Raw genomic sequence first — 11,945 nt, 5'->3', positions numbered from 1 at the left:
TAGAATTATCCGTTATATGCTTTTATATTGCTTATATGATTGCATGTATACATGATTTATACTGAGAATGTAATTCTCACCGGAGTTATCCGGTTGTTGTCTTGTCTGTATGTGTGCATGGCAACAGGTGGGATAGGAGCGGGGTCAAGACGAGAACGAGGCTGGATTAGATAGCGTGGAGATCCGGGCTTCAGAAGCAACTTAGGATTCAGCACTGATATGTAGTTGAACCTAGTTGGATTATTGTAGATGACATCAGATTTGTATGTTCATGTTTAACCTGTAATTTGATTTTAATTACATTACGTTTCCGCTTTGCATTTTAAAAGAAAAAAATTTTTAGACCCTGTTTATTATGAATGATTAAATATTCCTAAAGACGATTAAGGAATGGATTAGCGTCCGGGTCCCCACAATTAGAATATAAGTTTTAATATTTTTCATTAAAAAAAACTGTAAACTGACCGCAACCACCTAAAACTGCTCAAAACCATGAGATTAATTCTAAATGTAAAACGAAGATTACTTTTTAAAAAAACTAACTGACCGCATATGGCAATTCGGTTTTAATTTTTTTAAAAAAACAGCAAAACCGCACCGTGATCACCCCTAGCGCCAACTGATCGCCCAAACTGAACCAGTTCAACTGAAATATCAAAAGACCAGTTCAACTGATTGTCCAGGTGATAGGCAGTTCAGCAGAAGACCTTCAGAAGTCCGGCCAGCTGATAAATATCTCAACTGATGAAGAGTCAAGCTGACCAGTTCAACTGAAGCAACGAAATCAGTGCAGATGACGTGCCAACTGATTTCACCAAACCAGTTCAAGATCAGTTCAACTGACCAGTTCATATCAGTTAAGAGTCAATCAGTTTGCAGAACACGACAAGCTTATTCAATGGAATCCACCTGTGCACACTGAGGAAAAGCTTTTTGTCCAGTCAAAGGACAATAATAGACGTTGCAGCAGTGCTTAAAGCCCAAACGGTCCAGAATGACTGTCGAGGAGTACAAGACAAATATCGAGGAACGGATTCAAAATGCAACAAATGCAATAATTGATTCTCACTGTACGATCAAGCTTCGCGCCTATAAATAGAAGATGAAGATCAGTGAAGACAAAGAACAATAAGAGTGTGTGAAGAAGAAGGACACACTAAATGTCTTATCAGCTTACAAGAAGCAATCAGCCCAGTTGTGAGGAACACTTCAACATGTTATCATATTGGTATAAAAGCTCTTTTCTCTCAGTGTGCGAGAAGAGCTTCCCAGTTTATTCATTGTTTAGTTCTCACACACTCACACAATATCATTCACATATATCAGAGAGCAGAGATTAAAAGATCAGTTGAGTGAGTCTTGCACAAAAACGTGAAATTTGTTTATGTAGTCTTTGACACACAGACATTAAACAAGTGTTGACTAAAAGTTGCTGCCTTCAGTCTAGGCTAGGAGTTCAGATTAGGCAGTAGTGTAAGTCCTAAGCTGAGTTGGTTTGTACAAGGTGTTGTATAAACCAAAGTCTTCTAGTGTATCTTACCCGATGAGGTAGAAGAGGTGACATAGGAACAGTTGAAGTCTCCGAACATCTATAACACATATATTGTGTGCTTAACTGTTTAACTATCGTTTTCAAACTGATTTGATCAGGTCGAGCTATTATCAGTTCAGTTCTCACCATAACTGAACTGATATATGAAAGAACTGATCCCCCTTATATCAGTTAATCAGTTTACACAAGTTAAAAGCTTTAAACTGATTATCTTTCTTAACGAATTATTATTTCGAGTATTTTTCGCTTGGTTTAAAACCAAACTCGATCTAATTCATCTTTGTTTACATTTTAGAACACGAGCTATTGCAGCTCATTGAGAATATTGTGTTTGAAGCACCTTCAAAGGTTCCTGAACCGATCCATCACACTTGTCATCTAATTTTTGAAAAAACACAGTTCTTCACTAATCACGGAATTAAAAAATGTACTTATTTTGACCAATAAAGTACTTATTTTGGGGTTCCAGATATTTGATTTTGCTATTTGAATACTTCAAATGTGTAAGAAAATACTTGAGTTCCATGTAATATTAAGTGACTTTTGATGGTGTCATTTGTGAAGTTAAAATGTGAAACCTAAATTAATACAAATAAGACATAATTGCAGTTCACAAATACTTGATTTTACCCTTTTAATACTCAAATTCGATTATTTGAGGATATAAAAATATATAATTTTAAGTTAATATTGAGTAGCTTTTTATGATGAGATTTGGGATTTAAAATGTGATACCTAAATTATTACAAATAATACATAATTCGATCCGACATATACTTGTTTTGACCCTTTTAAGACTCAATTTTGATTATTTTGGGATATAAAAATGATGGATTGGTTCTGACACATACGAGGATGCTTCAAACACAATATTCTCAATGAGCTGCAATAGCTTGTGTTCTAAGAATTTAAACACCGATTAATTATATCGAGTTTGGTTTTAAGCCAAGCGGAAAATACACGAAATAATCATTCGTTAAGAAAGCTGATTAGTTTAAAGCTTTTTACCTTGTGTGAACTGTATAACTGAAATGAGGAGGATCAATTCTTGTTTGTATCAGTTCAGTTATGGTGAGAAGTAAACTGATATAAGATCGAACTGATCAAATAAATTTGAAAACAATAGTTAAACAGTTAAGTACACAAGATATGTTTATGGATGTTCGGAGACTTCAACTGCTCCTACGTCACCCCTTCTACCACCTCGAGTAGGTTCCACTAGAAAACTTTGATTTATACAACATCTTTTACAAACCCACTCAGCTTAGGGCTTACGCTACTGCCTAACTGAACTCCTAGTCTAGGTTGAAGGTAAGCTTGTCGTGTTCTGCAAACTGGTAGGCTCCTAGTTGAACTGGACATGTGAGGCCCGCGACGAAGAGGGCGGGGGGTGATCTCCGGTGCCATGAGGTTGCACGGAAAATGAGCGGCTCTTGGCATACTTCTAAGCGGAGGGAACATGGATGAACCGATCTTACACCTGAAGAAGAGGGATTCCGAAACTGTTGAGTATGAGACTATACAGTTGAAGAGGACTTAAAAGATTTGATATGTAGTACTCATATCAAAAAGGTGTATCTTTGTTTCGGTAGCTCATCACATAAGAACTCCAAAATTAAGTGTGCTTGAGTTGGGACAATTTTGGGATGGGTGATCCCCTGGAAAGTTTTCTAGGGTTCGTGTGAGTGAGGACATAAGCACGCTGGAAAGACTCATCTTGGTACAGTGTGGAAAGTCGTCGAATCTGGGGGGCGTTACAGGTGGTATCAGAGCTGACCTCTCCAAGTACGATGTGGTTCGGGGACGAACCAAGCGGAATCTGATGGGCATGTGAGGCCCGGGACCGAAGAGGGCGAAAGGTGATCACTGGTGCCATGAGGTTGCACGGATAATGAGCGGCTCCTGGCAGGCTTTTAGGCGGAGGAAACATGGATGAACCGATCTTACACCGGAATGAGATGGATTCTGAAACTGTTCAGGTATGGGACTTTACAGTTGAAGAGGGCTTAAAAGATTTGTATGTACTACTCATATCAAGAAGGTGCACCTTTTTTTATAGCTCATCACATAAGAACACCAAAGTTAAGCGTGCTTGACTTGAGGCAATTTTGAGATGAGTGACCCCCTGAGAAGTTTCCTAAGGTGATTGTGAGTGAGAACAAAAGCACGCTGGAAAGAATTGTCTTGGTACAGTGGGGACAATCGTCGAATCTGGGTCGTTACAGGTCAGCTGGGCTCTTCATCAGTTGAGCTTTTCATCAATTGGCCGGGCTTCTGAAGGTCTTCTGCTGAACTACCTATCAGCTGGACAGTCAATTGAACTGGTCTTTTGATATATCAGTTGAACTAGTTCAGTTGGGGCAATCAGTTGGCACTTTCAATTTGCGTCTCGATAGCTCCAGTTAAGGCTCAGTAGCTTTCTGCGCACTTAGCTAAATTCATTAGCAACAAAATAACGGGTTTTGTTAACATGAAAATCAAGATTGCAAACATGAAATGTTCCAACAAAAAAATATAGTTTCAATTAATATTGAGTGACTTTTGATGTGTCATTTGTGAAGTTAAAATGTGATACCTAAATCGAACAAAAAGTATCTAATTCAAGTCTATAAATACTTGATTTTACTTCCTAAATGCTGAAGTTCAATTAATTTTTTATCTCAAAATATATAGTTTGAAGATAATATTGAGTGACCTTTGATGATGACATTCGTGAAGTAAAAATGTGATACCTAAATTAATACATATAATACATAATTCGAATCGAGAAATACTTGATTTTGCTATTTAAAGACTCAAGTTTAATTATTTGATAATGTCAAAAAATATAGTTTGAAGTTAATGTTTTCTATGATGTCATTCGTGAAGTAAAAATGCGATACATAAATTGGTACATGAAAAACCTAATTCGAGTTACAAATAGTTGAATTTACCCCTTATATCCGATTATTTGAAAATGTCAAAATATATAATCTGAATTGGATAATGTAAAAATAGGTTTGTAGATTTGGGAACGTCAAAATATAGGTTTGTAGATTTGGGAATGTCAAAATATAGGCCAAAAAATGTCAAAATTTGGGTTTGTAGATAATTAAAACTAAAATTATGACATTGTCAGGTACTGAATCTTAAAAAATTATGGTTAGGTATTGAATCTTAATTCAAACATTGACATGGGGATTTTTCACAATTTTACAAATATATATTTGTTTTAAAAAAAAGGACAATTTGGAGAAAAATATATTTGTCTATGATTTATTTAAGATTCAGTACCCATCAGTTTTTTTTTTTTGTTTTAATACCTGACAAAATTTCAACTTACTTTTTACTCCATGTTTCATGCATTTTTACCTTTTTACCTTTTTTAATTGATAAAAAATGGTATAAATCTCTATTTTTGTTAGTCATCTTCTCTTTCCACTCCCCCTTCCCGATGCATTTGGATGACACGTATATTAAATTTAAATATTTTTTATTTTAAAAACAAAAACAAATTTGCAACTAAACATTGAACTTTTTGAAGTACTTAGTTTTATTTGCAAAATACTTAATCTCAATTTTAAAATAATTGATTTGGTAAATGAGATACTCAGAATGAATATTAAAATACTGTATATTCGAATATGCAACGTAGGGGTGATCACGGTGCGGTTTTGCGGTTTTTTTTAAAAAAATTCAAACCGAATTACCATATGCAGTCGGTTAGTATTTTGAAAAATTAATCACGATTTTACATGAAAAATTAGCCTTACGGTTTTGAGCGGTTTCAAGTGGTTGTGGTCGGTGTACGGTTTTTTTAATGAAAAATATTAGAATATATTTCTAATTTATTTGTAAACAACTATATATTATCTTCAAATATAAAATTTAGTTCAAAGCATATAAAGATCAAAAGAGATAAAACAATAATCAAATTTAAAACTAAGTTAATAATTTAACAACACAACATATTCACAACAAAAATGACATTTACACTATTTTATCTTTTTTTACTTTCAAACTTCAAAAAAAAATATTTTAGCAAAAGAAATAAATACTTTAATAAAAGACTAATATGAATAATAATTAAGAAAAAGATAAGTTTTATTTGTAAAAATAATAATTTTGAAGAGACTTGGGATATCATGAATGATTACTTCTTTATTTGAATATGTTGTTTACAAATTATTATAATTCTAGGCCCCATATTATGGCAAGCTGTTTAGGCGGTGCGGTTTAGTGCAGTTCCTGGCAAAAAAAAATAACTGAACCGCATATGCGGTCTGGTTTATTATTAATATTTTTAATCATGGTTTTTGTAAAATATTATGAAAAACGGTGCGGTGCAATTCGGTTCGGTCGGTTAATAAAAAAATTTGATCACCCCTAATGCAACGTAAGTTCACCAAGTGCTCTCATTTTCATCTAAGATGCATTTGGATGACATGTTCATTTCATTTAATTGTTATTTTTATTGTTAAAAAAACAAATTCGCAACTAAGCATTGAACTTTTTCAAATACTTAGTTTTACTTGCGAAATATCTAATTTCAGTTTTAAAATACTTGATTTGGTAAATGAGATACTCAGAATGTGTAATAAAATACTGGATATTCGAATATGGAACGTAAGTTCACCAAGTGCTCGCATTTCCAACCAAGATGCATTTGGATGACATGTTCAAGGACTTTTTAGCAGCCACAAAGCTTTGAAAGAGAAAAAAAGGCTTGGAGCGAAGATTTGAAGATTTCCCAACAACGTTCTTCGAGAGAATAGCACGTGATCGAAACGAGTAGCATAATCCGTGGATTTACAATTTACATAGAAATATAAAGTCGGATACACGTCGATAGTCATAGTCCAGTAGGTCGAAAGCTAGGGGATTTCATAAAACGACATGCAATTCTCCCTTGATAAATAATTAAAGAGATTTAATTACTTCACTGAGTTGAATTAGTTCGGCATAGCCTGAGAGGGCGTGTTCAATTGGAAAAGAAATCCCGTCAAAAGCATAGATCATTGTCGAACGAATTAAGTAGATTAGCGAGGGGTAGGTGAACCGAGATTCCCAACAAATTCATTTCTCATTGAACTTTAATCAATCATTCTAGCTTATTTATTACATCATTTAATCCTTGAACCATTTCATTGAGTTTTTATTTAATAATTATAGTAGTAAACAATCATGTGAAGTATCGCTACTAAAGATTGAATAATTGAGAATAATAATTAAGAAATACAGTACTTAGAGGAACGATACTCGTACTCTTGTACACTATATTATTACTTGGCATCGTGCACTTACGATTATTTCGAGCTTGAATATTATTAATTTTTACTAAGGATTTTACAGAGCAAGTTTTTCTCGATCACTAAGCATGAAACATTTTGATGTACTTACTTTTACTTGTGAAATACCTAATTTTAATTTTAAAATATTGGATTTGGTATATGAGATACTCATAATATGTGATAGAATACTGGATATTCGAATATGCAACGTAAATCCATTCATGGTTGGTTTTCCAACTAAGATTCATTAGGATACTTATTCATGTCATTTAAAGAAATGAACACATATCATTACTAATCATGGAGTAAGAATAATTTGTTTGTAGATCAAAATAAGCACTTACTTTTAACAAAAATATAGTAGCATACTTGTCCAAGTAAGTTCTTTCTGTGTACACCGAAATAAATTATTATTTTTATTTCATGAGAAGTGATGAATGATGTATTTGTTAAAATTTCAATTACATTTAATTTGCATCATAATGCATATTCGAATATCCAGTATTTTATTACCTATTCTGAGTATTTCATTTATGAAATCAATTATTTTTTGAAACTGAAATTAGGTACTTAACAAGTAAACTAAGTACTTTAAAAGTTTCATGCTTAGTTGAGAAATTGATATTTTTTTTTTTGCAAAAAAGTTATCACTTGAGAATAATATGTCATCCAAATGCATCTTCCAAGGAAAGACCAACACTTGGTGAACTTACGTTGCATATTCGAATATCTAGAATTTTAATACCCATTCTGAGTATCTCATTTACCAAATCAAGTATTTTAAAACTGAAATTAGGTATTTCGCAAGTAAAACTAAGTACTTGAAAAAGTTCAATGCTTAGTTGAGAATTTATTTTTTAAAAAAATAAAAAAAAATAATTAAATGAAATGAACATGTCATACAAATGCATCTTATATGGAAATGTGAGAACTTGGTGAACTTACGTTGCATATTCGAATATCCAGTATTTTAATACTCATTTTGAGTATCTCATTACTAAATCAAGTATTTTAAAATTGAAATTAAATATTTCGCAAGTAAAACTAAGCACTTCAAAAATTTCAATACTTAGTTGTGAATTTATTTTTTTAAATAAAATAAATATTTAAATTAAATGTATATGTCATCCAAATGTATCGGGAAGAAAGAGTGGAAAGAGAAGATGACCAACAAAAATAAGAATTTATATAATTTTTTATTAATTAAAAGGTTAAAAAGATAAAAATGCATGAAACATGAATTAAAAAGTAAGTTGGACTTTTGTTAGGTACTAAAACACACACAAAAACCGATAGATATCGAATCTTAAATAAATGACATGTGTATTTTTCTCCAAATTATCCTTAAAAAAATCATATTTAAAAATAAAATTTTTAGTCGAGTTGGTTATTTTTCTGGTGGGCTGGGGTTCGGGTCAGGTGACCTTTTTTTCTCAGCGGGCCTATACGCCTCCCTCTTCTTCTTGTATTCCCACCAGCGCAAGCCTTCCATTGCTCAAACGTAATCCCTCAATTTCAAGACGATGTCCAAGGTAATTCCTATTAAGTGCTTTCCCTGTTAATTTTTTAAGAAGATTTCAATGTAGTTTGAATTTGTTGATGTTTCGTGTGATTGCGAGGAGACTTCTTCCAGTAGTTATCTGTATACGTATGTATATACATGTTTTTGTGTGTGTAGATATCGCAAGTGTTTAGGTGGGTGAGTATAGTACTGTTGAAACGATGAAGATTGTTAATGGGAGAAAGAAAGCGAATTTGGGACAGTTGTGTTTCCTCGTCTTCATTCTTCTTCCACAGCAAGATACTGAATAGGCTAGGAGCATGCGCGGCGGAACTGAGGGGAATGGCAGCTGCCGTGTCAAATTCCATGCTGAAACTGGTGTGTTACTATAATGCCATTTTATTGAATTTCGCGGCAGTCGCCGAAAGTAATAGCGATCGCCCCGTTGCATAACTATATTTTTTCCCCAATTTTTTTGATATTTTCATTAATTTTTTTCCAAAATTTCACCAAAATTCCTTTTTTAAAAAAAAAAAATGGGCGACGGCCATTCCACCAGCTTATGGAACTAGACTAGTAGGCTCTACGATGATCTCCGGACTGTTATGACGAACCATGATTAGGAGAGAGATGAATAAGCAGCCCAAGAAGCGGTGTGCAAATTCGCCATAGCATTGATTGGCACATTCAAGATTTTTGTTGAAGGCATGATGATTTTTCACGTTCTTTAGACAGGCAATCATGTTTTTTCCCCATGCTTTTAAACTGTGGAGCAGAAATGATATTAGGAAATGTTTGTCAATCAACCTTCTCGCGAATTTAGTATGTTTTGTGAGACTGACCTCTGTTTGACAAGAAACACATGGTACCAACTTGGGATCATACGTATTTGGAGCAGATTTATTTTTCAAAACTTTGTTTTGACCCGTGTCATTGACCCAGTTCCCCTGTATCTCTTGGCTAGAGTTTAACTTTGTTATCTGTAAAAAACATAGATGACTTCTGTGTTTTTGCTTTTATCTTTCATCTTTCATATTTTTTTCTTTAAATTATAGTTTTGACTGGTGAGTGGTGAATACTATTCACTGTTCTATTGAAGTTCTTCTTTTTTCTTTTTTAAATCTCATCCGTGTATTTTTTGTGACTTCTGTAGTTTAATGGAGATGGAGCCTTGGGATATTAGAGATGGTGTTGCCACAAATTCTTGTGATATCTCAGATTGTGCTCTAAATCATTCGAATATCTTTTGTGAGGAGAAATCATTTGAAGACAAAGAAGGACAATGAAATACAATGGAAGGTGTTTTTTAAAAACACACACAGCAGAGCCTTTTAAAAAATTTTCCCGATTCCGATAATGTGTTTTAAAAAAAAAACACACACAGCAGAGCCTTTTAAAAATTTTTTCCCGATTCCGATAATGTGTTTGTACCTTTTTTGAACAAAAGAACATGATGTTGTTATCTACGTAACGAGCAGAAGTTGGCGTTAATGTGCAAATCCCCTCGAATCCTTAACCTCCTCCATCAATGCAGTGATGTCCAGACACTAGTGACATTACATGCAAAGATCGTCACAAACGGCCTGTTCGCCATTCCATCCATTTCATGTGGGCTTTTGAACTCTTACGCCATATGCACCAATTCTTTGCTTTTGTGTAGAACTCTCTTTCACCAGATCAAGAACCTGCAGATTCAACATTGGAATGCAATTATTAAGCTCTTTTCTCAGAGCCAAAATGCTCGACATGCCATGCAATACTATAATCATATGCTTTCTTGTTCATCTTTGCAACCTGCTGGTGCGACCTTCTCGTTATTGCTCAAGGCATGTGAGAATGCTAAAGCTGGAAGCAAATGTAAGGAGATTCATGGGTCGGTATTGAGACTGGGTTTTGGATCAGATATGGTTGTTTGTACCAATTTGATTCGAGCTTATGCTGCGATTGAGGAAGTGGGGGATATGAGGAGAGTATTCGATGAAATGTGTAAGAGGGATTTGGTGACATGGAATTCAATGATTGCAAGTTATTCCCAGATGGGTTTTCATGATGAAGCATTGAAATTGTTTGAGGAAATGAAGTTTATGGGTGTAGGTTTTGATGGGTTTAGTCTCGTGAGTTTGCTATCTGCTTGTGCTCAGGCAGGGACTTTGAATGTTGGTCTGAAGTTGCATGAGTTGGGGCGGGAAAAGGGTTTATTGGAGAATGTTTTTGTGGGGAATGCGCTCATTGAGATGTATGCCAAGTGTGGTAGCTTAGCTGATGCTGTTTGTGTGTTCAATTCTATGAAAAAGAGAGACATCTACTCGTGGAATTCGATCATAGTTGGACACGGAGTACATGGTTTTGGGGATGAAGCAATTTCATTTTTCAAGAAAATGCTGCGGGGTGGAATGAAACCAGACTCCATAACATTTCTTGGCTTGTTATGTGGTTGCAGTCACCAAGGTTTGGTGGATGATGGGGTCAAAGTTTTTGAATCGATGAGCTCAAAATTTGGTTTAAAACCGCAGGTCAAGCATTACGGCTGCATGGTTGATCTGTTTGGGCGTTCTGGGAAGCTAGAAAAGGCACTCGATATTATTGAAAACTCTCAATTTTCAAACAATATGATACTCTGGCGATCCTTTTTAGGTTCATGCAAGGTTCATAAAGACGTCAACAAGGGAGAGAAAGCAATGCAAAAGTTGAGTGAACTTGGGGTGCTGAATGGTGGAGACTGTGCACTTCTGGCTGGAATCTATGCTGAAGCCAAAGATCTCGAGGGTGTAGCAAGAATGAGGAAATTGATCAAATATAGTGACGTTAAGACCACTCCAAGTTGGAGTTGGATTGAAATTAATGATCAAATCCATAGGTTTTTAGTAAATGACAGATCCAAGATTGATTCTGAGGAAATTTATTGTAAACTAGAAGAAATTACACATGATGCTATACTTGCTGGTTACATCAGAGAATCGTCAACTACTCCCTATGATCCTGCTACGGATCAACCTTGGGAGAGGTTTGGTTCATGTCACAGCGAAAAGCTAGCAATAGCTTTTGGAATTGCACGGACTGGAGCAGGAACCTGCCTGCGGATAGTGAAGAACCTGAGAGTGTGTGAAGACTGCCACTCTTTCACCAAGTTTGTCGCCAAAGCGTACAACAGAGAAATTATAGTTCGAGATCGAGTTCGTTTTCATCATTTTTGTAATGGCTTTTGTTCTTGTAAAAATTATTGGTGAGATGGGGACATATAAAAATAGTTTGGGCATATCCGAAAACATGGACGGGACAACTAGAGATAGCAATGAGACAGGGCGGGGGTGGGTTAGCCATTCCCATCCTCGTCCCTGAATTCTATCCTCACCCCATACCAATCCCGAACCCCGTTTTTTCGGGTTCGAGGAATTCCCAAACCCGAAAATTCGGTTATCAACTTCTCATTCTCGCCCCAATTCTCATTTCAAAAATATTATTATGGCAAGACGACGACGGATTTGAAAATGTTCTCCAACCAAAACTTATTATTATCTATTATTTTTAGTGATAATATTGATATCAATATTAATAATAATAATATTATTAATATTTTAAAAAATAAAATTATTATTATATTATTAATATTAATAATATTATT

General features: G+C 34.6%; 1 protein-coding gene across 5 annotated transcripts; it reads left to right on the top strand.

The window, feature by feature from the left end:
- Nucleotides 1-8,224: 8,224 nt before the first annotated feature.
- On the top strand, nucleotides 8,225-11,701 carry LOC140810122 (pentatricopeptide repeat-containing protein At3g56550). 5 transcript variants are annotated; one of them, XM_073167943.1, is made up of 3 exons: nucleotides 8,225-8,354; nucleotides 8,501-8,701; nucleotides 9,477-11,701. In XM_073167943.1, exon 3 carries the CDS (start codon nucleotides 9,814-9,816, stop codon nucleotides 11,548-11,550), a length of 1,737 nt encoding a protein of 578 aa, XP_073024044.1. In that variant the 5' UTR covers nucleotides 8,225-8,354; nucleotides 8,501-8,701; nucleotides 9,477-9,813; the 3' UTR covers nucleotides 11,551-11,701. The 5 variants fall into 5 exon arrangements, with proteins under 5 accessions (XP_073024044.1, XP_073024042.1, XP_073024046.1 ...); XM_073167941.1 differs by lacking the exon at nucleotides 8,501-8,701; XM_073167945.1 differs by lacking the exon at nucleotides 8,501-8,701 and having other exon boundaries at nucleotides 8,237-8,354; nucleotides 9,542-11,701.
- Nucleotides 11,702-11,945: the final 244 nt, after the last annotated feature.

This window comes from Primulina eburnea, chromosome 13 (assembly GCF_022965805.1).
Source record: "Primulina eburnea isolate SZY01 chromosome 13, ASM2296580v1, whole genome shotgun sequence".
Taxonomy (NCBI): domain Eukaryota; kingdom Viridiplantae; phylum Streptophyta; class Magnoliopsida; order Lamiales; family Gesneriaceae; genus Primulina; species Primulina eburnea.
This window is presented reverse-complemented; position numbering and strand designations above follow the sequence as displayed.